The 26,954-nt window shown below is 49.7% G+C and overlaps 13 protein-coding genes across 13 annotated transcripts; 6 read left to right on the top strand and 7 right to left on the bottom strand.

The window, feature by feature from the left end:
* Positions 1–1,444: 1,444 nt before the first annotated feature.
* On the bottom strand, positions 1,445–2,331 carry BDV14DRAFT_195894 (uncharacterized protein; the record flags this gene model as incomplete). Its single annotated transcript, XM_073772329.1, has 4 exons — positions 1,445–1,545; positions 1,632–1,893; positions 1,939–1,994; positions 2,079–2,331. The coding sequence occupies 4 exons, from the start codon at positions 2,329–2,331 to the stop codon at positions 1,445–1,447; spliced, it is 672 nt and encodes a 223-aa protein (XP_073632594.1).
* Positions 2,332–2,904: 573 nt separating this feature from the next.
* On the bottom strand, positions 2,905–5,588 carry BDV14DRAFT_209841 (cation:proton antiporter; the record flags this gene model as incomplete). The annotated part of the gene is made up of 8 exons (XM_073775753.1): positions 4,874–5,588; positions 4,614–4,820; positions 4,427–4,552; positions 4,306–4,356; positions 3,575–4,230; positions 3,363–3,517; positions 3,068–3,332; positions 2,905–2,952 (listed from the first exon to the last, which is right to left on the bottom strand). The coding sequence occupies exons 1-8, from the start codon at positions 4,908–4,910 to the stop codon at positions 2,905–2,907; spliced, it is 1,545 nt and encodes a 514-aa protein (XP_073632593.1). The 5' UTR covers positions 4,911–5,588.
* A 1,534-nt stretch (positions 5,589–7,122) lies between these two features.
* Positions 7,123–9,118, bottom strand: BDV14DRAFT_209839 (Alpha/Beta hydrolase protein; the record flags this gene model as incomplete). Its single annotated transcript, XM_073775752.1, has 3 exons — positions 7,123–8,338; positions 8,392–8,793; positions 8,843–9,118. 3 exons carry the CDS (start codon positions 9,116–9,118, stop codon positions 7,346–7,348), a joined length of 1,671 nt encoding a protein of 556 aa, XP_073632592.1. The 3' UTR covers positions 7,123–7,345.
* Positions 9,119–10,193: 1,075 nt separating this feature from the next.
* BDV14DRAFT_164876 (uncharacterized protein) lies at positions 10,194–11,458 on the bottom strand. The gene is made up of 2 exons (XM_073767256.1): positions 11,037–11,458; positions 10,194–10,988 (listed from the first exon to the last, which is right to left on the bottom strand). Exons 1-2 carry the CDS (start codon positions 11,338–11,340, stop codon positions 10,291–10,293), a joined length of 1,002 nt encoding a protein of 333 aa, XP_073632591.1. The 5' UTR covers positions 11,341–11,458; the 3' UTR covers positions 10,194–10,290.
* An 848-nt stretch (positions 11,459–12,306) lies between these two features.
* Positions 12,307–12,647, top strand: BDV14DRAFT_195890 (uncharacterized protein; the record flags this gene model as incomplete). Its single annotated transcript, XM_073772328.1, has 2 exons — positions 12,307–12,526; positions 12,613–12,647. 2 exons carry the CDS (start codon positions 12,307–12,309, stop codon positions 12,645–12,647), a joined length of 255 nt encoding a protein of 84 aa, XP_073632590.1.
* Positions 12,648–12,833: 186 nt separating this feature from the next.
* Positions 12,834–13,637, bottom strand: BDV14DRAFT_195889 (MBL fold metallo-hydrolase; the record flags this gene model as incomplete). Its single annotated transcript, XM_073772327.1, has 1 exon — positions 12,834–13,637. The coding sequence occupies one exon, from the start codon at positions 13,635–13,637 to the stop codon at positions 12,834–12,836; it is 804 nt and encodes a 267-aa protein (XP_073632589.1).
* Positions 13,638–14,294: 657 nt separating this feature from the next.
* BDV14DRAFT_195888 (Alpha/Beta hydrolase protein) lies at positions 14,295–16,030 on the bottom strand (the record flags this gene model as incomplete). Its single annotated transcript, XM_073772326.1, has 4 exons — positions 14,295–14,688; positions 14,737–14,870; positions 14,924–15,437; positions 15,501–16,030. The coding sequence occupies 4 exons, from the start codon at positions 16,028–16,030 to the stop codon at positions 14,295–14,297; spliced, it is 1,572 nt and encodes a 523-aa protein (XP_073632588.1).
* Positions 16,031–16,961: 931 nt separating this feature from the next.
* BDV14DRAFT_209837 (MFS transporter) lies at positions 16,962–18,538 on the bottom strand (the record flags this gene model as incomplete). The annotated part of the gene is made up of 2 exons (XM_073775751.1): positions 16,962–17,647; positions 17,703–18,538. 2 exons carry the CDS (start codon positions 18,536–18,538, stop codon positions 16,996–16,998), a joined length of 1,488 nt encoding a protein of 495 aa, XP_073632587.1. The 3' UTR covers positions 16,962–16,995.
* A 304-nt stretch (positions 18,539–18,842) lies between these two features.
* On the top strand, positions 18,843–20,503 carry BDV14DRAFT_85573 (Zn(II)2Cys6 transcription factor). Its single transcript, XM_073777701.1, has 3 exons — positions 18,843–19,056; positions 19,126–19,597; positions 19,676–20,503. The coding sequence occupies exons 1-3, from the start codon at positions 18,890–18,892 to the stop codon at positions 20,258–20,260; spliced, it is 1,224 nt and encodes a 407-aa protein (XP_073632586.1). The 5' UTR covers positions 18,843–18,889; the 3' UTR covers positions 20,261–20,503.
* A 508-nt stretch (positions 20,504–21,011) lies between these two features.
* Positions 21,012–21,926, top strand: BDV14DRAFT_195885 (uncharacterized protein; the record flags this gene model as incomplete). The annotated part of the gene is made up of 1 exon (XM_073772325.1): positions 21,012–21,926. The coding sequence occupies one exon, from the start codon at positions 21,012–21,014 to the stop codon at positions 21,924–21,926; it is 915 nt and encodes a 304-aa protein (XP_073632585.1).
* A 1,194-nt stretch (positions 21,927–23,120) lies between these two features.
* BDV14DRAFT_195884 (uncharacterized protein) lies at positions 23,121–23,470 on the top strand (the record flags this gene model as incomplete). Its single annotated transcript, XM_073772324.1, has 4 exons — positions 23,121–23,189; positions 23,256–23,287; positions 23,344–23,389; positions 23,456–23,470. 4 exons carry the CDS (start codon positions 23,121–23,123, stop codon positions 23,468–23,470), a joined length of 162 nt encoding a protein of 53 aa, XP_073632584.1.
* A 645-nt stretch (positions 23,471–24,115) lies between these two features.
* On the top strand, positions 24,116–24,652 carry BDV14DRAFT_195883 (uncharacterized protein; the record flags this gene model as incomplete). Its single annotated transcript, XM_073772323.1, has 1 exon — positions 24,116–24,652. One exon carries the CDS (start codon positions 24,116–24,118, stop codon positions 24,650–24,652), a length of 537 nt encoding a protein of 178 aa, XP_073632583.1.
* An 818-nt stretch (positions 24,653–25,470) lies between these two features.
* BDV14DRAFT_195882 (uncharacterized protein) lies at positions 25,471–26,001 on the top strand (the record flags this gene model as incomplete). The annotated part of the gene is made up of 1 exon (XM_073772322.1): positions 25,471–26,001. One exon carries the CDS (start codon positions 25,471–25,473, stop codon positions 25,999–26,001), a length of 531 nt encoding a protein of 176 aa, XP_073632582.1.
* Positions 26,002–26,954: the final 953 nt, after the last annotated feature.

Raw genomic sequence — 26,954 nt, 5'->3', positions numbered from 1 at the left:
CAAACCCGCTGGGCTATGAACAAACATAAACGCCATTACACCACCACCCATGTATTCATCAACGCACATTCATCTACCTACCTCACCAACAAAGCTAATATCTCAAGAACGTGAAAGCTCGACAATAATGTCTGAAGCGCAGTTCGCCTCCAGTCAAGCCTCCTGCGGCTCATTCCAAGGCGCTAAATACCACCAATTCTCCATCCCATTCCCCGGTCTCCTAGAATTATCCCCCCAGCGCCGGGACGAGTCCCATTCCCACCATGGTTTCTGCGGATCATTTTCCATAACGCCTAAATCGCGAATGGTTGGAATAACAGCATGAAGACCATCATCACTACACCCAAGTAAATGAAACCTCGTATCGCATATTCTGCATATATTTTCGTCTGCAGGTGCGGTACCTGCGTGCCGCATAGCCAGGCAAGGGCGTGAACATGCAGGCAAATGAAGATAGGGCGAGGCCTCTTTGGGAACAAGGTAGCCGGAGCGTTCACTTCTACCGAGGAGTCCTGGATAAGGCTTGTGTGGTGAGACCCAGTGGACGCTATATCTTGCTGTGGATATAAGGCACGTGCGATTTATGCTATCGGTTTCGAGAGCTAATGTGATCGTGAGGGTCACGAATGCGTCGGGTTGGCTTGTGATGCAACAAGTGTGGGCAAGGGCACGTTTGCCGCTCTAAGTTCGGAGATGGAATTTCGATAATATGGCGCGGTGCAGGGATGGACTCGGGTCCCCTGTCTGGATCCGGCGGGAAATAAGGACGCCGTTTAAATATGTCAGGGCAAGGCACGCGCACAGATCGATGACGCCTACCATGCTATTGCAGTATCGCCTGCTTGGTGAGACAGCGGCATAGACTGAAGAGTGATAGAGCATGGTATAACTAATGACTATGAGTGCGGATATAGCAGTTACCGCTACTTACCTATATAGATAATACGCAGCAAATAGTATGCATCGTCCGTCTATACAATCCACTCCTGTTTTCACAGGAAATCAAGCCAATCGGCAAATTTGATTCTTTTATCCTTCCCCGTAGTGGGACTAGGAACCTTAGCATATTTTTTGTACTCGATCAGTGACATTGTGGAATAGGTATTGGCGCTCTAGTAAAGTCTTCGCTTGTGCTGGCTGAATTGCGACGCAACTGCGCATATGCCATATTGTTCCTGGGCTGAGTCGCTCCTTCCAAAGAAGATACTTTGATTGTGTCGTACCTGCCTTATTGTAGGAAACTAGGTCGCTCCTTCTAGAGGTGACAGTTCACAGTCGCTCCTGCCTGTATAGTATGGACTCGTCTACTGGGCCGCGCCTTCCTTCTGCATAGCTGCTAATAGTGTTACAATATACCATCACATTTGATTCTAGATCTTGAAGGACAGTCTCATAATACTTGTCTTGTGGAGAAAACTATTATTTGGGAGGCGGACAGCCTACATTAATCAGCTAGCTTATACATCTCCTCAACGTCTTCCCCCTCAATACTATTCAGCCCATCGCCTACAGCCTTCTGAATAGCCTCGTCTACCTCATAACCCCCTGTACCAAGTCAAACCAGCCACTCGTATCGTCTCTCGAAGGCAGTCCCACCGCTACAGCAGCGACATCTTGAATAGAGATCTGACCTAGCGCTCGAGTCCTGCCCAAATGCACCTTGCCAGTCCCCGGGCTCGTCAGAAGCCAACTAGGTCTTAGACTGATTGCCTGAAAGAAGCCAGAAGAGTTGCCCTCTGACTGGAGATTCCGTTTTCTTGCCATGGCAACCAGATACTCGTCGGATTGTAGCTTTGTGTCGCCTATATCGGGGTAGGCGTTCTTTTCTTGAGTGTAGTCCTTGACATCGCGAGTATCCCACCAAGGAGCCGGCTTCTGGCGAGACGCAGGGAACTAAATCAATAGAAATTTCCGGACGCTAGGAGGTGAAGTTGCTACCTTGATAATGATCTTGGCTGCGACATGGTCGATACCGTATACGTCGGAGAAGGACCCTATCACCGGACAGAGATATGTTGCTACTAAGTGCTCATACTTAACCAGGCTGATAATGTTGACCTGTTTATTTTTGAACTTACCGGCAGCAATAACAACACAATCCGGCCTGCAATTATCCAAAATTGCTTGCTCAACTTCGCTGGGACCCTTGAGATCTTTCAGATCAAGTGTGATGAAGTCGATTGTTCCTTGCTTGCTATGGTTGAGGGACTGTATGGGCTTCTTCTGGCTTGGATTTCGTATCACACTTGTCACATTCCATGATTTTGCTAGCATCAGACTTGTCATGGCTTTTGCAACGCGCCCGTTGCCCCCGAAGATGAGTACGCGCATTGTACTGTGTCGTGCTTCACTTTCCGCCTATTTGATGGTGGAAGAAGAAGGCGGAGTGAAGAAGACTAAGAGTGGTGATCAGACGTAAGGAAAGGAAATGCTTTTTTGGTTCCTGGGCACAAGTCTGACGGTATAAATGTTTCTTATCGTGGCTGACATGGGCTTTTGAATCAAGGCATCCGTTCCACATGGCCTACCAGCCAAGGACCAATTGCTGACGATGTCGAGGATCTGCAACAAAACAGACTTTAGAAGACCTCATTTGTCAAATTCCATCTCGTCCCGGCGATGGATAGAGTCTAGTTTGCTGACTGCCCAGAGCAGCGGTTCCCATCCCCATCGTGGCGTGGTTCACTTGATGACAGTCTAAAAGCTGACACTTGCAGGTACTGCTCGGCAGAGGTTGACGGAGTCAACAGGTAGTATAGGTGGACCTGAACTGCAATATTGCCACATTCAAAGTGTCAGGCATTCCACGATACCTATTTTTGCCCCACGATCCATTGCAGCGGATGATATGGGTGGCCCCTTGCTTTTATTAGAGAAAGAGACAGTTGAGTGTTCTCGACTTACTTAACCACAGCTGGACGTATCTAAGAACGATCGAGCTTTCGAGAAGTTCTATGCAGTTCATATATGTCTAGTAAGCACTCTATACAATCTCACCTCTACTATTTCCCTGCAGGTCTCCTTCCTCCTCCTCCCTTTGTCCCCCTTGCCCTTCTCCCTCCCTCACAGTCCCATCCCCCAACTGCAACCCCCAATCCTCCCCCCCCGCAATCCTCCCTCCACAAAACTTAACAAGGATCCCAACAACAGCAGGCCCAATAATCGTATTCAGCAGAATCGCCCAGACACCCGTAATGAACCCGTCCTCGCTAACGTACGACGTCTGATTATATCCTATTTCGATTATTAGAAGACCGATTTCCCCACGGGCGACCATTGCCGCGCCGAGGAGGAAAGCGGAGAGGTAGGTTGCTTTTTTGTCGGTGGTGTTGCTGGGGCTGCTGTTAGGTTCTGGGGGTGACCTTTGGTCTGTAGAAGGATTTTCTTCGTCGGTGGTATGCAGGTGGTTAGACCGGCTTCTCTTTTCGTTTCGGGTTTCTTGTGGCTTTTGCGCTTTCTTTCGGCCTCCAATGCGTGGGAAGATACCCCATAGCGGTATCCAGATCCCAACAACAAACTATCCGAACATCAGCCAACCATCAAAAACCCCAATACCTGGAAAAAGGTAACTGACCTTTGCAAAAACCATCAACAAACTAAAAACAACCCCCCTCCAAATCCTCACCCCAGTCCAAAGCTGCACAAATGGAATCGCAAACCCAATAGAGGCAAAGAAAAGCGGTTCCATGAGGTACTTCTGCACATCAACAAGGTACCTCTCAAAGGTATGCACAAAGGTCGGGCTCTTATGCCCCAATTTCTCTCCCTCTTCTCGGCTCATCACGACAAAGGGGCCCTCGGGGTGCTTTGATGGTAAATACGTCACGAATGTCCCCGCTAGAAAGGCCCCGAAGAGGACGGATGTCCCTGTGTATGCGGCTATTGCAAGAAACGCGCAGAGACTAAGCGTCATCAATATGATGTTTGAGATGTGGTCGAAGCGCGCGAAGTGGTGTTCTATGTAGCGGCGGAAGAGAGGCGCAAAGAGGAATTTTGTCACTAGGGGTGTAACGAGCGCCATGCCGATTGAGGCGACGATTGGGCGGCCGATTAGCCAGCCTAGATTCACGGAGGAGTTGCCTTGAAGTTGGCCGAGGTTTTCGATTACGCTTGCCATGACGAGGCCGACGATATCGTCTATTACGGCTGCGCTGACGAGGACTGCGCCGACGCGAGTTTGGGCGAGATCAACTGTGCTTGAGGCTGAGGCAATTACTGCGAAGGTTGTTCCTGAGTATTGTGTAAGTATGATAGTGTAGAGGCTCTAAGAAGGGTAAATATAAACATCTATGGGCTTGTACGTACCAAGAGAGGTTGCCGACAGCGCAGCCCCAATGATGAATGTTTCCACGGCACCTACGCAAAGAATCAATAAGCCTCATATACAATCATGGTCCAACCTCATGCGCGGACAATATAGACGTACCATATCCAAACCCAAGATAAAGAAGCAAATAAGAAAGCCCAATCGGAAAACAAACACCCGTCGCAGCACCAAGCATACTAAGCACCAGATTCGCCTTTAACAAATCAAGGCGCGCACTTAATCCACCTGATAAGTAGAGTTAGCTACCTAGCACCAGATGGAATCTCAAATAACTAGAAATGCCTACCTTCAAATATAATAAGAATCAACCCCACATACCCAACATACATGAACGTGCTCTGCCAATCCTCATGCAGTATATCAGCTAGCGGCTTCCCGTAGATAATGCCCACTGCGATATGCCCGATTATGCCGGCGCGGATGATCTTTGCGGAGGCCCATTCTGCTAAGGAGAGGATGAAGAAGAATGAGATTATGATTAGGATGTCGACGACTGCGTATCCATTAGTGAGTTTCCGTAGACGAATTCGAGAGGTGAGGACATACTTCCTGGCTCGTGGTAGGGGAGAAAGCCGCCGGCCATGGCAAACAACGGAATTCGAATATGATCGAGAAGAAACCAGCTGCCGAGGAACTGATTTTTTATTTAACTTCACCAATTATCTAATGCATGCTGGCAAAGGTGGAAGAAGCGCTTGGCATTACCACGGAGGCGGGTCCAGTGTCTTGGCTTGCTGCTTGATCAAGGCAGGGTCCGTCCTGGGGATACCTATACGTATGAAGCAAGACTGGAGGCTCGGATACAGAATTTGAAAATTTCAGGTGTGTCCTAGGTCCTGTCGCATCCCGCCAATTCCTTCCCAAAGGATACTTCCTTGTGACTGAAAGCAACAGTTGGCGGGCGTCAATGGGATACCACCGCCAAGAAGTGGTGATATCATGAACCAACTTTCGCTTGGTCTTGTATCCACATCCAGACCTTTTGACCGTATCTTGCAGTGTTTGATTTCCTGCAGTGGCAGAGGAGAGTATGCCAAGTTTGCTTGTCGTCATTTTGACTAGTAGGGTTTAGTCCTTTGGTAGTCTCCTGTTTGATCGGAGCTTAGATACAGAATATATGCATATGATACATAGTATTAAGCACTGAATTAGATAAGCTTTGGTTGTGTAGGAAGCTTTATATATACAGAGATCGACACATAAACAGGACGTCAGGCTCGTTCGCAATGCCCTCACCCATTTCAGCGATATGAACAAGGACCTAACACTGCCGATTTCCAATAATCCAATCAGTGTCTGGTGCACCCCAAATTCTTGCGTCTCCCTAGCAATCCTAGCGGGATCAGCTTAAATCAGCTCGATGCAGAATCGTCTAGTTCCTGATAAACCTCCCGCTGTGCTAGACCCAGCCCTCTACGCCATCAGCCCTGTAACGAAATACCAGATCAAAGTGCCCGCAGCAGCACCAATCAAGCCAGGGGCAGCTTGGATGTTGGCGCCGCCTGTAGGGGTGGTATCGTCGTCATCAGACGCCGTCGGGGTAGCATCCGCGTCAGTGCTGGAGGCCTCCTCACTGTCACTCGTAGAAGTAGAAGTAGACGCAGCCTCCATCGTCGTCGTAATCTCATCATCAGCCGAGGTAGTAGGCGTGGCTGAAGTAGTAGTAGTAGTAGTAGTAGTAGTAGTTGTGCTGGTGGTGGCATTGGTAGAAGTCGAAGTGCTATCATCCTCATCATCAAGCCCCGTATTAACACAGTAGAGCCCCTGGTCATCGAAATCGTCGCAGTCAACGCTAGGGTTCAGTTCCTCTAGCCTGGCGACGGAAATGTTCCATTGCTCTGCGAAGCTTTCGCAGGTGTCGCCGGGGTTAGAGGCCGTTGCGAAGCCGGCGCAGTTGTCGCCGTCACCGCTGACGCTGTCGTCGCGGGGGACATTGCTGGTACTGCTGGCGGCTAGGACGTTGGGGAGGAGGCAAAAGGCTACGGGGGCGAGGCTGGTGTAGTGCATTTTGATAGGATTTGTTGAGATCACAAGGAGAGAAACGAGCGAATGGTAAGTTGGTTGGTAGGTAGGGAGCGAAAAAGCGAGCGCAAGTGGTAAGATCTGCCTAGGTACCTAGCGCGGGAGATATGCAGTCTTAATACTCGCTCTTCGATCAAAATACCAATCTCACGCACCGAGAATGCAAACCCCGGGCGTGCGGTTCTCCATTTCAGCCCTGGACTAGAGCCTCCACTATGCCCAAGCGCAGCCTCCCCCTATCTCAAACAGTCTAGCCTGCCCAGGAACCAGGAAATCTACAGATCCCATTGGCAGCCATTTCAAGACCCGCAAATGAGGTTACATGGGCTATCCCCGATACCGCAAGGGTGCTTGTTTTGGGGAATAGCGATTTAACCCAGTATGGCGTTTGAGGGCGCTATAAAGTGGGCTTTGGTCCTTTGAAGTGGGCCTGGAGAGGCGAAGTCGGCTAGGGCCGAAAGAACCGAAACATAACCTGTAAGAATCCTGGCAGGGGATGGGTCCGATCACTTAAGAGGGTAGGATAGATCTTGGCTCTTGAGGTAGTTGGCTTCATCTCTCGAAATTGGTGCCGCATTGCCGTGAAACCCGAGAAAGCCGTGCTGTATCTGCAAGCCCTGTCCTGTACGCACGTGGGGATTGTTTGGCCCCAAAGGCGCTGGGCCCAGGCCTCCCGAGGAGGTGTCTGAGCGCGTTCATTGCCAATGGGGGGGCTTAGGAACATAAACAAGCTAGCACCACTGGTGCTTAGCATCTCAACTGCTCGGTCCTCGTTTCAAATGGAAGGCAAATTGGCTCGGGCATATGGCCATCTGCCTCAGAAGATCGCATGTGGAATTGGATTAATGTCAAGAGAGGCGGACGATAGCGACGTCCAGTAGATGTTCTCAATGATCTACTATATCAATGTTGTGTCGAGTTTAACTGATCAGCTCGTCATCCGGGATCCTAAAAATATACATCGATCCAGCAAAAGCCGTCTACCTACCCACCGACCTACCTTTGCAGAACCCCAAGCGCATTTTCGTTAATCAGCTTCATCCCTACAGCCCGATACGTATCCGCTTCAACAAAACCCGTAACGTTCGCATCAAAGACGAAATCTCTCGGATCATCCATCTCATACTTCGGCCAAAGCGGAACCGCCTCATCCCTTCCCTCAAACCCATTCGGATCCAAATCATGCACGAAACTAATCCAGGAGGAACTCATTAGCCCCGCGAGGTCAATGTAGCTTCGTCCCTTCCCAGCAAAGGGTAAAATATCCGGTCGGTATCCGACGCCCTCGATATTGTTGAACATGAACCCGATCTCCTTGTAGTGTCCGACTCCGACCTCGGGCGGGACACCGGCGGGTATAGCGTTGAACCTGTATGCGTACGCAGGAACACTGTGTTCAGCCCACGTATTCGCTGTCTCTCGCCGCGACGCAATGAAGTAATAGTCGCCCCAAAATGACGCGCTGCGTCTATACTGCGGGCCGTAGGGCTGTGCAGGGCGCTGGTCGCCTAGGCTGGCGACAACATTGACGGAGAGGTCGTCTGGGTATGCTTCTAATATGGCATCTTGAAAGGTCGATGGTAGAAACGCAGACAGAGTATCTTTGAAATCTTGCGTCGTGTTAATACCAGTCGGGCTAAATGACGCGCCCTCGTCGCTGTTCGCGCCGGTTATGATGGGTACTTTGACGAATTGGCCGTTGCGGAGCTGCTTGCTGCCGTATGTACGAATGAAGTCGCCGTCTATTGTTGGACCGAAGGTGCTGCTCTCCAACGATGCGTTCATTGTCGCGTTGAGTGTTAGGAATGGAACCTCGCGGAGGCATTGGATTCTGTCCCACGCGTCGTTACATCCGACTTTGGAGACGATGGACTCGAAATAGGGCTGTGAGCGCTGTGTTCCGTTTTGGGCACCATAGTAGATTGGATTTCCGGACTGGAGAATCGCTGCGCGGAAGAGGCTGTCGTCACGACCTCCGTATGCTGTCAGCTGTGCGTGGTGTTAGTTGGGTTATTATTCCATAACATTTAAACATGACTTACATGGATACCAACAGAAGCACCACCAGCAGACTCGCCAAAGATAGTTACCTTTTTCGGGTCTCCCCCAAATGCCGCAATGTTCTCCTGTACCCAGTGCAAAGCTAATCGCTGGTCTCGTAGGCCGAGGTTCGTGATCCCCTCTCCGACAACTTCATTGGAGTGCAGAAACCCCCAGAGGCTGAGGCGGTAATTGATTGAGACACCGATAATTGGCTTACCAATATTTACCGACTGTTCGACGATGAAAGAGAGGTTATACCGCTGATCACCACCGCCGCCATTGGCGAATCCCCCGCCATGAATCCAGAAGGCTACGGGGAGCTTCTGTTGCTCGTAGCCAGCTGGTCGTATGACATTGAGGTACAAACAGTCTTCCGACTGATTGTAGAATGTTTGATCAAGCTGTATAAGTTAGCTGAAGAGCTCACAGTACTTGGTATTGTATACGTACACCGTATCCGACGCAGAGGAGAGAGTAATCCTTCGCATGCTTAGGACCCTCCCAAGTCGAGTTCAAAGACTGTGGCAGTCTGAACCTGAGATCGTCCACAGGGGGCTGCGCAAAAGACACACCTAGAAAGAAGTCCTGGTCATACTCTGGGGAATATATACCCTCATATGTCCCGTTCTGGACATGGGCTGTGGGGGCACTGGGATTGCTTCGGCCATTTGGAATAGCGAATGTCCCAACTGAGAGAGTCAAGGCAGCAACGATTGATACTCGCATTCTGGTCCGAGTACACTCACAGGTGACTTGAGTAGTGGAAAACCGTCAGAGGACGATCTGGGCATGCAACATATTTATGTCGTTCGGCCCCGGTGAAGACGCCATTGGCACGTTATCAAGGCATCTCCCCCTCCCGAGGTTGTTGCGAGTCAGGCGGGATGAATACCATTCTAGTGAACATTGCTCATTCTTTCACCGGCATTTAGACTTGGAGATGACGAGCCCCGCACCCCAGGAATTATCCATAAGGTAAAATCCGGGGAGGGACACTGCCACCATCGGACTTCGGGAACATCTCCGACTGCCAATATATGTCCACCAACTATATCAAAACCTGAGACGCCGTGCGCCTGCTTGACTTTGATGTCAGAAGTTTTTTTTTTTTTTTTTTCCATACTGGAACTCATCGTCGGCGTTCCTGGCCGAGACCCGGTTGCCAATGCTATTAGCGTGCTTAGCACTGTTCATCCTCATTCATCTCCAAGTCGCGCCATGCAAGCTGAGGTAACGTCCAAGTATTTATCCTATCTAGTCTGCAGTTCGTTGGGGTTAATCCAACTGGTATCGTAAGCGTGACGCTTCCCGATGGTCTTCCTATCGGTAACTCCACCTTGAGAAAAGGTCTGTCTGCACCGGATAATAGGCAACGGACCACGGAGGGTACTACTTCCTATATAGGGCAGCGGTTCCGGTGAAACTCGCAGGAAGTAGATAACATCAGGTATCTTGATGGCGCTCAAATGAGTCGTTCGCGTAGATTTGTCAATGGGCATTTTGGAGACAAGACCGTCGCGCGTTCTGTCTATGTTCGATTATTTTCAGTGGAAGATAAAGCACGCCAACGGCAGATAGGCAGACGCGTTAACGAAGCATCATCTTTGCCTTGTCAATGAACTCGAGACAGGTACCTGTAGTCCTGTTGAGAAAGACCTTATCTTTCATCTGATACAGACAGCGCGACTGGGCTTTCGAGATGACTGCAAGTCCAGGTAGAGAAGAGGTGGGAGAAGATGGTTGTCGTCATCTGAGAAGGAAGCGATCACACATGACTACACTACGCCTTCAACAGAGAAAATTCCTTAACGAATTCATGAAATTCAACTCCAATGTTCAAACGCAAGAGGTATAACATCTATCGCTGACCAATCTAACATTTGAAAGTCTGAAACAGCTCACCAAGCGGTATGTCCTCCATCAACAACAACCGTGCTTCCAGTCATAAAGCTGCTGGCATCGCTCATGAGAAGCAGCGTAACACCGCGGAACTCCTCTGGCCTCGCCAGTCGCTTCATCATGTTCTCTGATTCCCAAGTCGCCTTTGTCTCTGGGTCCTGTTCCATCACCATGTGAGCCATCGGTGTCTGTATGTGACCAGGACACAAGCAGTTGACGCGAATACCCCCGGTGCCATCCGCCACGGCCTCTGACCACTCCATCGCCAGGCTTCGAGTAAGCTGGATAACCGCCGCCTTGGATGAGTTATAGATGGCGGACACCATGCCTTTGTTCGCGATCAAGCCGCTCATACTCGCGACAAACAGGATCGAGCCCTGACATTTTCGGTCCATCATGACTCTTGCAGCCGACACAGCACTTCGAAAGGCACCGGTGTAGTTGATGTGGATGATTTCATCAACTTGTTTTGGAGTGTGTTCAAAGGCGGGCTCGACATGATTGATTCCTGCAGCGACGACCAGTCCATCGAGGCGGTTTTTCTGGCTTGCGATCTCTGCCATGACAACTTCGGTGTGGGCATCGTCGGTCACGTCCATGTGGCGGTAATGCAAGGCGCCTCCAAAGTCAGGGTTCGCACGGTCTTGGGCGGCGCGGAATTCGTCGTCGGGCTCTTCGAGTCTGTCAAGACAGTATACTGCTCGGATTAGTATTGAACAAATTCTTTGGCATGATTGGAACGTACCTTCTCCGCCAGCTTCGACCAATGCTTCTGCCATGGACAAGCCCAAGCCCCGGGCTCCGCCTGTCACTGCAAAAACCTTTCCTGCCAGTTGGAACTCGCGGAATCGCTCCTTGCTCCTTTCGCCGTCCTTTTTGGGCAGTCTCTCTTTGAGATGCGCATGTCCGGCTAGTGTTCTAGTCGCGTTGATGCTGCCGATCGGTGGGCGAACACATTTGCTACAAGACAACGACACAGGCACCGGCCTAGGCACCGCACGAGTAGTGATCCGCAACAGGGATGCTCCAAAACGTCGCGACATCTTCATCAAGCTCAATTTCGATTCCAGGGCGATAAGACTTATGCATCAAGGTATACTTTCTTGGTCCTTATCTGAGATTGTGAGTAAACAGAGCGGTCCTTAACAGAATAGAGTTATAGGGACAGCTTATCAAGGAGTCCTGTTTCTTTTAAAGTTACAGCCGCTCTTGCGTCATACGGTACACCCAAGGCTCGGCAGCTCCAACTTCCAAGATACCGGGCTAGGCAGCAAATAATACATTGGAAACAGCGCATACCTAAGGATGATGGCAGCTCGTGAATTCACAATGGATGAATTGGCGGTCTGCCTCCGAATACTGTCACCTCTTCGGCCGATCCAGAATAATGGTCGGCCCACTATGCTCCGTACCTCAGAGTACCCCGGATCCATTGAGCATGCCCTGGAAAACGCCCATCAGGCCCACAAACCGCTATAGCTCAAATACCGGTAAGCTCTTTCAGATGCAGCTCCGTACATTATGTGAATCTCCCGACAATTTTCATCGGGCTCTCAAATCAAAATACCGGACCATTATAGCTCAAGCCACATCGATCGCTTGCCTACCCCATGAATTGATCGCCCAGGAAGTATTATCCGTCCACGCTACTGTCATATCCACTGTATGAACCATAGTGCTGCGCTTTGATGTCACAGTGAATTGGATCCCGACCGACCACCTGACAAGCATCATCTGAGTCTCAGTCTCCCTTACAGGACTATGATGTCAGCATTCGCTCAGAGCTGCTGCTGACGAGGGTGTGAATCCTGCAGTCTTATCAGTAACATTGAGAGTTCGAGACCTGTCCTGCCTAGTCTTTTCCGGGGTTAATGGGGCGCCACGACGATCATTACCGGGGTTGACTGAAGCCCTATCCTTGGATCGAATAAATGCTGGGTACATATTTACTAAAGCTTTGGATGCCATAGAGGGCTTTTTAATCACCCAACTGAAATTTGGAGAGTTGGGCCAATATGGCTGAACCCTACTCACCTACGACCGAATATACGAGCAATCCCGTCCCAGTCCCAAGCCTATTTACAGACAATACTTTCACTTACGCCCCCGAGCCCCAAACCAACATGGGCGATTCGGAACCAGCTCCGAAAGACAATTTATTGGATTCTGAAGACCCAGTACAGCTTCCTTATGATGATGATGATGATGATGATATGGAGTTGGATTCACAGCTTGGTACGTTTCTTCTCCCACGGGTCAAGGAAGATCGGCTGGCGGCAAGAGTCTATTCAATGCATATACTAATCATGATGACCTGATAGAGCATGATCTGGACAAAGCCATAAATTGCGCTTGATGATGGGCTGCAAAATAACCGAGGCCGCACTTTGTGTACCTATCTACTACAATTGGTCTAGAACACACGGCATCAGTAATCTAGCGAAACAATATACATTCTATAATAATACTTTTGATCAAGAACTTGATAAAAATCAATCAAAGACACCAAAATCTTCTCACACGATCCCAAAATCTCAAGCATCTAAAAAATCTCAACCTCCTCGCCCCCCCTCAACCAACAAACCCTCTCCTCAACCCCCTCACTCTCAAAAGCCCTCCTAAGCTCCTCCCCAAACTCCGTAAAATGCCCCCAAGACTCATAATGCATAGGAACAAGCACATCGCCCTTAATAGCTCGAAACAACCTCGCTCCATCCCTTCCACCCATCGTGATCTGGAACGGTTCTCTCTTCCCATCTTCCGTCGCAGGCACATGCGCATTACCCAGATTCATGACGGCAGCACAAATATGGTACTTCTCGCCGATAACATCAAGTTCATCGATATACACCGTGTCACCGGTGAAATAGATCGCGTTGGGCAGACCGTCCCGTCCAACACCCCATTCCTCAACGGGGCCCGTAACAATGAACCCCGTGCATTCCTCACCAGGTACATGCTTCGTCGGCGTCGCAATAATCCTAAACTTCTTCCCGGCGATGAAAGTCTCAATCTCATCCCAAGCTTCCATCCCAAACACAGCCGGACGAGGCGCAAGGTTCTTCGCTCCATCGATCGTCGTAAAGACAGGACGACCATTAAGCAGCTGTCGACCCAGCTCGTCGAGGTTATCCGGGTGATCTTCGTGGCTTAGTAGCACGGCATCGACCACGGGGAGTTGGTCTAGGCGCAGCGCTGGGTCGTCGGATACTTTTAGGGTTATGGCGCCGTACTCCCATGTTGTTCCGGCGGGGGAGAAGAAGGGGTCTGTTAGGAAGGTTACCCCGTTTATGGTGAGGAGGGCGGTTGCGGTGCCGATGTGGGTGACTTTGAGAGAGGGGGTCATTTTGAACTCGGTGAGTGAAGAGGTCTATGGCTTCTGGCGGGGCTTTTGCGTTGAGAGGAAATGTGGTGGCTAAACGAAGCTTCGATAAACCCTGGCAGGAGGAATTGGTGCTTTGGACCGGAATGAGATGCCAATCACAAGAATCTGGGCAACAAGCGCCTATTTAAGAGTATGATCAGGGGACCTGAAAATATTTGAACAGGATTAGCAATTGGCGAAGCTTTACAAATGGATGTCAAATCAAGCATCTACTTGTAATCGGGCTGAAGCAATTACATACACCCGGTATCCCGCACCCGCCACCGGCATCCCTCTCAATCCTAGTGGTAGAATGGACAAATTAATCAATGGTATATTAATTACCAAGCTTCACATCTAGCCACTACTTAGGAGTGATAATCTGAGCGGGATGCCGGCTAATCATTGCCATCTAGTTTAGTCATTTCCAGATTTACAAGCTGTATGTTTTCCTGTCCTATCTCTACACTACTCTAGCTTGCTACATGAGAGCCTGTATTTTGCTGCCATTCTAGTACTTGTCAACGGATGGGATAGTTCTCGTTACCACCTCATTGCGATTACACTTTTCTGGGGATCGCATATCATATTCGATTAGAATCTCACCGAGCAAGCGACACTCCCTATCAGGTTGAACTTCTAAGGCGTCTGAATACTCCAAGTAATATCCTCACACGGCGCTTCCACATCCCCCGCATCAATAAGTCTCGACACAGCAACAGTCGACCCATTCTCATTCTTCAAATTCCACATCAAAACACTCCCGTCCGGCGTCCAAGCAGGCCAGCCAGCCGCCGGTAAACCCCCAACAGGATCGCGTGCAAACGCTACATAGAATTCCTGCCATTTTGCGGCCGTGGCGTATTCTAGGGCGGAGGGCGTTGAATTGCCAAGTCCGTACTGCTTAAATGTACCGAAGAGCAGAGGAAGCTCGGATGTGTGGTAGGCGCCTTCCCATGGGAGGGGCGAGATGTTTGGGAATGAGGCGTTGTTGAGGTACCGGAATGTTGTGGAGTTTGTGGTGAATCGGAGCCTGATATTGGTATTAGTAAAGTGTTTTGCTTTACGGATGAAGATGTACTTTGAATTGTAATTCGCGGGACATTGCTGGTGGCCGAGGGTCTGGATGTGCAGGTCTGTCAGGTTAGGGCCTGCTACCCCCGGCCAGTCGATCAGTGATGCCATCTCGTTGTAATTTGTGCCTACAATGGCGGGCTTTATAAAGTTATCGGTAATAGCTCAATCAATAATGAAAAGGCAGTGCTCACCAGCTTAGAGTAATTCCCAACAATAGCCCGCTCAGTGTAGTTTTGAAACTTTGTAACACCATCCACAATAGTCGTAAACAACAACTGTCCCTCTTCATGCTCCAGATTATACTTCTGCCAGAAACTAACAATATCCTCCGCACTAGCATTAAATTGCATGCAACGCAGCTCCTCCCTCGGCGAAAGACCAGAACACCCAACACCCCGCGCAACCGATGAGAAATTCAACATCTGAGCATCCTTGCTCTCGCCCGTCGCAAACACGCTCCCAGAGTGCTGGATAAATCCGCCGACAATGGGGTCATGCGGGTACGCGTAGTTGTAGTAATCCGTGCTGGCAGAGCCACTGCTTTGACCCCAGAGGACCATCTTCGTGGCGTCGCCGCCGAAGGAAGCGATGTTGTCGCGGATCCATTCGATGGCGGAGCGTTGGTCGAGGAGGCCCATGTTTAGGTTTTGGCCTTCTTCGCCTAGACCCCTGCTGTTGGGGAAGCCGAAAATGTTGACGCGGGCGCTGGAGATGGTGTCAGCTAGTTAGTAGGTTCTCTCGTTGAGTATAACTAATTGTTGTACGTACTTGATAGCAACAACAATATGAGACTGCGTCCGCTGAATCCACTGCGACGGGTCCATGGCCAGGGTATCCAAGCCACCTTCATAGAATCCACCCCCGAAAATCCAAATTATGACGGGAAGAAGACTGCCTTTTTGCGCTTTTTGATCCGGGCTATAAGGCGCCCAAACGTTTAAATTCAAACAGTCCTCTGTCCAATTACCCCACGGCTGCAACCAGGGCGCATCGAAAGTATAGACAGATGGATAACGTTCCTTATCCTCATGATACTGAGGGCATAGACCCGCCGGTTTCGTAGCATCTATAATGCCCCCATCAATGGGTCGCTTTCTCTGTGGTGGTCGGAACCGCAGTTCACCTATTGGTGCTTCACCATATGGTACTCCTAGGAATTGAACCACGTCGGGGGCTGAACCGTTGATGAGGCCGTATGCTTTGCCTGATGTTGTGTTGACAGTGAGGTTGGCGAGGGCGTTTGCTGTGCCTCCCTGCAGGATGAGCACGGCCAGTGTTAGACCGAGAGTGAAACGCATTGTCCAAGTGTCTCCTGGCAAAGGAGTCTGTCAGTATAGCCTGTCTGGATTTTAGCATGTCGACAATGGTACCATAAGATGGGTTATTATAGTCCTCAAGTTTTCTACAGTTGTGTGAGGCCACCACTACGATTCCATGCCCCTCCACAATTTGGAGACTAGCTTGACCCCATGCTGCGGAGTTTAGTACGACTCTGGTATCGTGTCTGGATTTTTAATGTGCCATTGACATAATTCGAATCCTTCAGGGACCACCCCGTGGGGTACCCCGATCTAGAAACCAAGTCCGATCCCCGAGTTGGAGCATAACGAGAGACTAAACACTTATCCGTACCATGTTAACTGCTTGAAATTTGTGGAGGACACCCCAGGTTTAGTCGGGATATGATCCTCTCTTGACAGTTAGGGGAAAATCAACAAGTCTAAACGACGGATTTTGCTTCTCCGACGTCCACTTGGTGGCAGCATCAGTCGGAATTCCCCCGACTGGCTTTTACGCGTCAGGTCTGGGAAACTTGGGCGATCGCGGAATACGGGGGCTGCACCAAAGAGTCAATGTGGTCTGCGCGAACGGGGGGAGCCATGATGGATGATCCAGAGGCATCTATAGTGGGAGAGGGGACTGTCTGGTTGAAGTACAATTGCTTTATTCGGGGCCATTGCGGGGTTGTTGCTAAGAACAAAGAAAGGCCCACAGTCCATTAGACTTCCATACATAATTCCTCCTGATTAGGTACTTGAGGTGGAGATTCTTTTTATGGCAAGTCTGCTCAGTCTTAGCCAGTTCGGCATCGAAGCCGTTGCCCAGTGCCTGTGGAATTTGTAGATAGAAACCCTGTTTCAGAGAAGCTCTATTATGTATTTTATACGAGAGTTTGCCTCGGTATAAAAAATATTTTTATAATCTCCAATCAAACGCCAACAAACGTAGCATCGAGTATCAAGACAACCCCGAAAGAGAACCCTCAAAAATTCCCCTTATCGCCCTCAATAGCCTGAATCAACGGACTCGCCATACGAATCCTATGTCCATAGAAGTAGAAAACAACCGGAATAGCTATACAAACTGTCTCCACAGCCCCAAGCAAAGTCGAAGCCCAGTTCAAGCCCAGAGTCTTATACATGGACGGACCAGCAAGCGGGAGACAAGCACCCATTAGACTCCGCAAGAACATATTCCCCGAAAGCGCAGAAGCAGTGTATATCCCGTACGACCGCGCCAGGTAGTTAGTAGCGTAGATGAAGACACATACATTGCCCGCGCCAAAGGGGACACCGGCTAGGATGGGGACAATCCAGTGGATGGTGCTTGGCTGGCACGTCCATGCAAACCAGAGCTGGCCGATGGCGAGGAGCGTTGCGCCGAAGATTACAATAAGAGCCATTGACTCTGGTGGGACCTCTCCTGTTTTGGGGTCCTTGCGATGGAGGTTAATGATGTTCCGAAAGATCGGCTCGCATGCAATGGCGATGAAGACGCCGACTCCGATACCGATGAAGGAGAGGCCGCTGATACCGGGGGACCAGCCGCGCTGTGTCTGGAAGGCGATTGGGTATGCGACGAAGCACAGGTAGAGAACTCCGTAGACTAGTGCGACGTAACTGTCCCAGAATATGCTATTTCGTGTTAGCGAAAGCGCGCATGGCCGCAAGATGCAAGGGCTTGCCCTACCAGATAGGCTCAGTAGCCAGCATGACAAAAGGACGACTGAGTCCGGTCTTCAGCTGTGCTAGATGCGTCTGTTTTCTGTCATAGCGCGTCCACCACCTAGAGTCCCCTGTATTCCTTCTAACCTCTGTTGCGCGCTTTCGCAGTATAACAGGAGCGTACGTCTCATTGACAAAGCACATGATGACCAGGACAGCGCCACCAACAATCAGAACAATCCAGTTCGTCCACCTCCAGCCCAAGTACTCAAAGACAAAGCCACCTATAATCGGACCATATACAGGACCATTGTTTGGTCCAATAGACCAGATACCGAGAGCCAGTGGGCGATGATAGTCGGAAACAACATCGTTCACCGAGGCGGGCGAGTTCACCATGATCGCGCTGCCGAAGAAGCCGCCAAAGAATCTGCTTATGAGGATTGTTTCAATGTTATGTGCTAAAGCGCTTGGGAGAACCATGATCAGAAATAGACTCATACAGATCAAGTAAATCGGGCGGCGACCGACAATCTCGCTGAGCGGGGCGAACACGACAGCGCCAAAGGCCATGCCCAGAAGGTAGGTGAATACTCCTAGGAGACCTACAAGCTTTGTTATTTGGAAATCGCTTTCCAAGCCTGGTATACCTGAAGTGTATAATGTGCTGAAAAGGCTAACCACTGTTGCTCCGAGAGTCACTGTCACAACAGTGACTCCCTTATACCACAGCGGCCAGAGGCGGGGGTTTCCCGGGTCTTCTGCCTCCCAAAAGACCTCATAATCTTGTGAGCCTCGCAAATCTGGAGCCTCGGAAGTGGTGTCCTCTTCATCTTTTGTGCTGTTTTCTGGATTGGCCATGTGGTATCGATGCAGGGCGGTTCCGTTGGTTGATGCTCTTGTGTAGTCGCGATATATAGAAGAGACTGTTATGATCGGGAAATTCTTCAAGGTGTGAAAACAAAATATAGCCTTGTATTGCAACCTATAGAACGAGCAGAAGGGCTTATTAAAAGCACATTGTATATACTAACTGATTTGGGTGGGATGAGCCGAGCGGGATGCCGGTCATTTCGGTATAGGGCCACAAAGATTACTTAACCAGATTGCCAACCATGGTTCACCAATAATGGGATGTTTCTCTTAAAATGTCCCACTCCCCGGCATCCCGCCCAGGTAATCGCAGAGTCGCAGGCAACAATCAATCGAAAAATGAATTCTCTCTCAGACGCCGAATCTGGTCACGCCTTTTTTCAATGTGGATACCCAGATTGCACGGCATCCTACCGACGCAAGGAACACCTGAACCGCCATTCTGTGTCCCATACCAAGGGCCGGCGCTTCTCCTGCCTCTACTGCGCCAGTAGCCTGGCTAGAAGGTATACACCACCTAGAGCTAGAATTCACCGTCATTCAATTCGTTCATAAAGCTAACTAATGACCATCAGCGACCTCCTCCGCCGCCATGTACAAAAGTACCATCCCGACAAAGAGCCCCCGGCTATCCGGACGCATAAAGCCTGCGAGTCCTGCCATGCTCGAAAAGAACGCTGCGATGGAGGGTATCCTTGTAGGCGGTGCCGCCGGCGAAAGGTTTCTTGTTTTCGTACCAGCCACGAGATGCAAGATGAGAGCAACGTCGATGTTCAGCCGATAGACCCTGTTCTAAACAAAAACCTCGTCAATACACCATCTGGCACTCATCCATGGATTGGTCAGGAATTTGTTGATATTTACTTCGACGAGTTCCACCCTACATGGCCGTTCCTCCATCGAGCGACATTCGATTATAGGCGGGAACCTTGCATTCTTATTCAATCGGTGCTGATGATTGGGTTATGGATTAAAGGCGACCCTACCTCGCGCGAGAGGGCGATGTCTTTCCATAACAGAGTACTCGCCGCGATCCAAGAACAAAAGGTACATCGTGACCCAAAGACAGTACAAAGTTTTCAGATCTTGATAAACGGTCTAGCACTAACACCTTCCCCTCGACAGTCCACATGGTATATACCAGAGTCGTCACCACTTCAGCAAGACACGCCCTGGCTCATGGCATCTTACCAGGGCATTCTCCTCCAGGTAACATTCTCGCTCATCATCGCCAAAAGCGAAACTCCGCTTGACATCAACTTGCGCTGCCAACTACCAGGCCCAAATTATGATATCCTCACGTCTCTTGTCGAAACTACAAGAAGCTTGGGTGTTTTTAACTATCTGAATATGCTAGCTCAACATTCACCCTCAGCCCCGCCGACCCTTGTCTGGGTTGCTGTGGAGGAAGCCAAGCGCCTCGGATTGGCGCTCTATAAATTGTGTCGGCTCTGCACATCAAGCTCGAAGGGCTCAATGTTCGAGAGGCAGTCAGAAGATACAAAGAGCGACCTCCTGACACTCCAAGACTTGGAATTTTCCATGCCGGATAGCGATGACTTGTGGAATGCGCCCTCAGACGCGGAGTTCCAGAAGGCCCGGGCTACTGGATTGCTGCAGCAAGGCCGAGATAATTTGAGCCCAAACGAATGGATCTCTCAGATGTCGGTGGGAATGCGCTATCCTTCTGTCGGGTTTGACTGGATTTGATTTTTTCCAACGGAACAGTGGGGGACTTTGGGTGGCAACTTCTTCTTTATGATATAACGGAGCTTAAAAGCCACTTGGCTAGCAATGACGTTCTCCAGAACTAGCAGCGTCCTCCTTTCTTATACCAGCAGCCCCCTCTAATTCCAATGAATTACACCGCGAGTCCCAATATCACGCGTTTGGCATTGTATACACTAGCTTGGAGCTTCCCAGCTTCTGTATCTTGGTTTTCTTCAACGGGGGCATGCTTAAAGATGAGGTTCAGTCATAGTTGTGAGGCTCTGGGAAGGTTTTGCGGGGCCGTCAACCTAACCTTATGTCAACCTTGGAAATTCCGTGAGTATATTCAAGCCCTGTAGGTGCAAAAGCGTCATAGTGTTAGAAAACAATACTGCAGCCTAGTTAGCCGTACTTCAAACGACCAGAGCGGGTTTAACCAACTGCAAGTTTGCAGAACGGATATAGCGGGCTCGAATCGGAGTTCCTTTATGTGCATTCATCTTGGGACTCCCAGCTTATCATACTGGCAATGAGAGGGTACAATCGTAACCAATGCTCAGAGCTAGACTGGCTCCGAGTTTCAACAACTGAAGACAATGAGAGACCGAGACAGTGTCTCTTTTGTTTATATTATACCCTTATCTTTCGGGTCCGTCTCACAAAGTAGTTCCTTTTACGACAAAGATGTTCATTGTAAGGCCTCAAAGAACCATTTCGTTCTTGATCCCTCTATGCGAACCCTATAAGCAACATGCCCGCTACCACTTTCTCTTCTCGACCAGAAATCCGACACACCTCCGACACCATGAGATCCGAGCCTCAAACCCGTCAGTCCCTACCACTCCGCCCAGCAGGCCTCCGCCCCTCGAACCCCATAACCATGGTCTGCGACGCCCACCACTGGCCCACAATGTGCAGCAGCTGTAAAGACAAGACAACGGAAATCATAAACACAGGGATCCGAAAGTCAACATACACACCCAGACTCTCAACCATCCAGCCGAACTACACCACGCCCGTGATCTTCGATCTCGTCATCCCAGCAAAGGACCTCGATGTCGCTACGGAGGGCCATATCCTCGGCGACGCAATCCATACCCTCTTGCACCGCTGGATAATGGTCGGTGAGAATCAGTGTATGCGACTGCATATGTGGATTCGTAGACGTCCAGATGATGAGGATACTGATCTGGAAGAGGAAAGTATGCCTAACACTGCCCTCGACCAGTCAGATAATGACGAAGGACCAGCCCTGCGCACGCGCGCACGCCGAAGCGCCATCGCCGCCGCCGCAGCAGAAGCAAGAGCCAAAGAAAAGGCCCTCAATGGAAAATTGCTCGTCAGCGTCTTGATTGATGTACCAGCTAAGCGACCTGATTTCGAGGAAATGCGGCGGAATTTACCTCGCGGGTTGACAATCCTGTTTCCAGACGGGGACGATGTGATTCGGTTTGAGAAAGCTTGGGAGGAAAGACCTCTCGAGGGGGTCCCGGATGGTGGTGTGCAGCATCCTGGTGAGTATCGCCTCGACTGGTTTTTCGAGCTGCTGAGTTCCCCTGCGCCGTATTTTGTTTGGAGTAATTTGCCGCTGGGCGCTCAGGTTAGTCGAGGGAAGTATGAGTCTAGGCATTCGTCGGAGCACTCGATTTATAAGGGTGAAGATTGAGGGTTTTGGTGCTGAGCTCGGGTATGTTATTGAACATCAACTATTTCACTTTTTAAAGAATTTGTTACGGGTTTGTATTCGCTTCAATTAAAGAAGGGCTCAAAATTGTGAGATATATAAATTAATAGTGTCCTCAAGCTCTCAAGCTATTCGGTCAGTCGCTGATTCCCTACTGAAAGAGTCTTGGCCAGGATATGAGGGGTTGCATACATGCAGCTGTCACCATTCCGTAAGCTGACTCTTGTCAGACTGCCTAAGGAGGACTCCTAAGTGGGTGATGCAAATAAAGTTGAATTAGGGTCTAGTAGGCGGAGATGAGAGGCGTTTGTGGCGTCTTCGAGAGGCTTCTGATGGGAATTTGATTTGGGTAGTATGAAGGAATGCCTGGGCTGAGACTGTCATCCTCAATTTGAGATGGTAAAAAGAGCATACTCGTTATAACGAGACACTTTATGTTTAGCTTTCAATCCCAATTCGGAACAACAGCCAACATTTCCACCTTCTGACTTGGCAGTCGCGAAGTAACCCGCGTTCTGTGCATTAATGCCATTCTGGATACCTTGTGAGTACGGGGTGAACTCGCAGCCAAGACTTCAAAGCTCAAGTGAGATCAGCTTACATGCAGAATACCAATTATAGGCTCTTTCATTACGTACGTGCCAACCCCAGGAAGCGCTGTGTGCTTCCTAGTTTGATTCTTCCCCGAGAAGGCGCAACGAACTCTATGGCCACGATGATCCCATCTGAATCGATCGACATCTTTGTTTCCGGCAACTATCGGTCCTGGTTCTTCCAACTCGACCAGATCTGCTGGAGTCAGACGCAGATCACTCTGCAAGGCCCCCCAGCCAAGAGCAGCCAAGAGGGCCCGAAATGCAGCTATGCATCTCCGATGTGCAAAGATGAGTTGTAACATGCAACCTGTAAGCTGAAGATCGTTGCTTCTCTTTCTATAGACATATTCGCTATGTCCTTGTGTAGATTTTACGGGCTCCTGTATATTCTCGGCGGCACTGAATTACTTTTTGCGCTAACTCGACTGTAACCTTAGTCGCGACATTTGAACATATCTGTAAGTGTGCAAGGGAACAGAGTACACGCAACGAAGACATAAATAAGTTCCAGTTTCCCCTGGATTTGCAATATCTCTTCATTATTGTGCCATCTCCCATCTCAAACAGCTCTTCAATCAATATGCGCGTTCTCGCTGTCTTCACTGCCCTTCTTGCTGTGGCCTTTGCCCAGCAGGGTACCAACTGTCGCGTAAGCATAGTCTTTGCCTTTTGAGGGTAAACTTCCCAGGCATACTTTATACTAACCATACCTCAGGAGGTCCACTCCCCTGACACTTGTGCCAATCAGTGAGAATCGGGCTCCCGCACCCCAAAAGCCAAAGACATCTCTAACAGTCCTCTAGCGGCCAAGTCAAGTGTGATGGGGCAGGCAGTTTCCTCGTGTGTTGCGTACGTTCGAATCTCCACGCCTTTTGTGATGCTCATAACTAATATGATCTTTTTAATCTGTCGCAGGACCGCTGCTTCTAGGAAGCGATCTCGAAAGAGACACCACCGATGATATGGTGTCAGATATTGGGGTTGTAACCGGGCTGGGAAGAGTTTGTAGGTCGAGAAACAGATCTAAGTTATGATCATTCATGATGTCAAGTACTATGCCCACCTCAATGATCGTGAATTGAACAGTCTTTGCTCTGGCTTGAAATTCCGTCCTTTCCACTCATAGATGCTTCTTTGTTGTAGTTGATAATTTACTTGCCGTGCTCCAGTCAATCGTCATTAGCCCTTCATAATTTCTATCGGCCGGGTTCCATAAGTTTACCCTCATAAGAGCGAGCGCTGTTGTGAAAAACCGCGGTGAGTCCGTTGACATATTGACTCGTTGGCATCTGAACAGGATCTGACGCCCAGGATTACTACATAGGTAACGCCTAACTTTGTAAATCCTATGACTAGGTACCGAAAAGTTTGCGAGGGTCAACAACCTTGCGAGGCTAGGTAAAAGCCACACTGGGGGCCGAGGCCGCGACATGTGAGCGATCTATCCCAGGTGCCAAATATAAAGTAACCCATAGTAAACGTGCCAGAGAAACAGGCATATCTCTAAGTTCTCGAATTCAGATTCACTTTCTACTTCCATTTTCCAGAAATCCAGGCGTATTATCCGCACTCAAAATGTACACCTCCCTCCTCCTCCCCATCTCCATCCTCCCTCTCGCCACCGCAATATGTCCAGGCTACAACTACGCCTTCTTCAACCCCGGCGACGGCTGGGTCTACACCTCCAACACAGCCTGCGGCGTCGCCTGGTCCGGCAACTGCGACAACATCTGTACCTGCGGCGGCTGGGGCTGTTCCCCCAGCGGGTCCGTCGACTCCGTAAAGGTCAACGGTTTGTGGTACGCCTGTCGCAATGATGCAAATAAGGGCAGCTGTGGACCCGAGAATGGCTTTGAGCCGCCTCCTCAGCTTGCGGGTAAGACGCCTGAGAGCTGCTGTCGGAATGATGGGAATAGGAATCTTCAGGAGGGGATTATTGGGAGGAGGCAGGCTGGGGCTATTGCTGAGACTAATGGCATCCTTGATCGCCATGCGGAGGAGGTTGGAGGTGTGAGTGGAAGGGATTTGGTGTCTTTGAGAGAAAGGCATGAGATGGAATCGAGCGAGGCTGTGAAGAGGGAGGCAGAGGCTGCAGAGTTGGATAGAGTGTAGATTGCGCAGACTTTAATGCGGATCGGCTTGCTCGCAAAGGATTGGAGTCGTGTCTAGCTTGATATTTTTTAGATTGTGTTGAAATCGTTTGTGGCTGGTGCCTTATTCTATCTAGTACGCGATTAGGAGGTATGTTATAGCTGGAGAATGATGTTACCCTCTTTATGAAGTCCACAATGATCCCACTCCTGGCACAAGTGCTTATGAATTTCCGTTTCTTGCTCCTCTTCTTCCTCGCTATACACCTCCCTCTGCGGGGGGGGTAAGCTGATAATCTGCAATTAGGGTGGAGATGACGAGATCTTGGCCGAAACAAGTATGCATAACGTCGGATCGCCAATCTTCCTGAGCCTATCTCAGATGCAAGAGCCTCGCAAGGTCTGCACAACAGCCTCCACAATAGTGGCTGTGCTAATTATCAGGGCACCATGACAGCCAGGGCCCAACTGCCAAGCGCCGATCTTGCTAAGATTGACCTACGCCTAAGAAGCTCGCAAGGCTAAAATCCAGGAACATGCATTATATGTGACGATCATTTAAGGCACGGGTGAGCAAGTGCGACAACTGCAAGCATCAAATGAGCTGGAAGGATAAATCCATCGCTAAACTGATGCCCAGCTTAGGCGTTCAGCGTTACATGATCGCCGGAAGACTAGGATTGTTTCTGAAGGCAAGACGTGTTGCTTGGCAGAGGATATGAAGTATAAAATGACCCAGCCGGAACAGCTGGAGAGAGAAACCCATCACATCAATCAAAACCTCAACTCTAATACAGAACAACCACTCCCTCTTTCAGAAAAGCCCTAAAGCCTATCAAAATGCACTACTCAACCCTCCTCTCCTTTCTCCCCCTCTTGGGCCTCACAACCGCCATCTGCCCAGGCTACAACTACGCCTTCTTCAACGACGACGACAACGCCATGTTCTACACAACCACAACAGACTGCATCGTCGTGAAAGGCCAACCCTGCACAAACGTCTGCATGTGCGAGTGGTGGGGCTGCGGCCCAGCAGGCTCCGTCAATTCCCTAAAGGTCAACGGACTCTGGTACGCCTGCCGCGACGACGCGAACAAGGGCAGATGCGGGCCCAACGAGATGTCGCAGGTTGCGAACAATGCGCCGGAGAGTTGCTGCCGGAATGATGGGCAGCGGAATCTATTGGAGGGACGCATTACTAGACGACATGCGCTTGCTATTGAGGAGACGAATTCGATGCTTGATCGGCATGTTGAGGAGTTTGAGGATGCGAGGAGGGGCGGGGAGGATTTAGATGTGTTGAGCAGGCGTCATGCTGATGAGATGGAGATGGCTGCTAAAAGGGAGGAGGCTGTTGCGCATGCCGAGTAGGGTCTATAGTATCGCGATTGGTCGCGTGTCGGGTCTTTTCTGTTGGTAGACGCAGATGTTCTTGGACAACGAAGCGATTAGAGAGGATTTGGGTATATGATTAAGAATGAAACTGGGGTGAGGCTGAAAGAAGGAAGGGCAAAGCCCGTTCATGGAGAGGTTGGGGGTCTTTCAATACGCAAGTTCAATGATAATCTAATAAATTTTCGTTGATTCAACCTTAGATCAGGTATAGAATGCCTATTTCACATAAATTCTTGATTAGTATTAATATATAGGCATTAATATTAAAGCTGTAGCCATGGAAATAATAAAGTTTTTCATTGGAAATACATGTATATACCATGGAACTATCATCCAAATAATATTTAATTGGCCGTAGGCTTAGTTTAATAGCTGCCTGTCTTTAGCGCCACGGCAACGTTCCCATGCCGTATGTGGAACACCCCCAACTCCCGCATAGGTATGAAGATAGATAAGCATGAAGACAGTCTCCTGTGTCCTTGAGATTCCGGATACCATAATGGCAACCATAAACTAAGCCCTTTCCACATGTCCACCAGAGACGCAATCTCCTTTCCTTAGGTCTTGGTAAAGGGATCTGTGTCTTCCGTTGCATTATCATGCTCCTCTTCGTCGGTATCGAACTCGGCAAGATAGTTGGTCATGTAGTTATGCCAATACCCCGCAATAAAATCCCAGATATTGACCCTAAGAAGAAGAATATCTCTCTCAAACATTGCCACAAGCTCTTCAAGTCTTTCAATCATGTGTTGGTTTTCCTCGTCTGTTCTTCTTCTTGTGTGTGGTGGAATGAAGATGGTAATGAGTGGGTGGTCAAGCTCTAAACAGCATGTATGCTCGAGCTCGAGTGCGTCAAATGTGAACAGCCTAATTAGCTCCCTGTTCATGCTAGTGCCAACTTGAGTCCAGTCAGCGATGGACTCCAAGAG

This window comes from Aspergillus stella-maris, assembly GCF_047715825.1.
Source record: "Aspergillus stella-maris strain CBS 113639 unplaced genomic scaffold BDV14scaffold_4, whole genome shotgun sequence".
In the NCBI taxonomy this organism is placed as follows: domain Eukaryota; kingdom Fungi; phylum Ascomycota; class Eurotiomycetes; order Eurotiales; family Aspergillaceae; genus Aspergillus; species Aspergillus stella-maris.
This window is presented reverse-complemented; position numbering and strand designations above follow the sequence as displayed.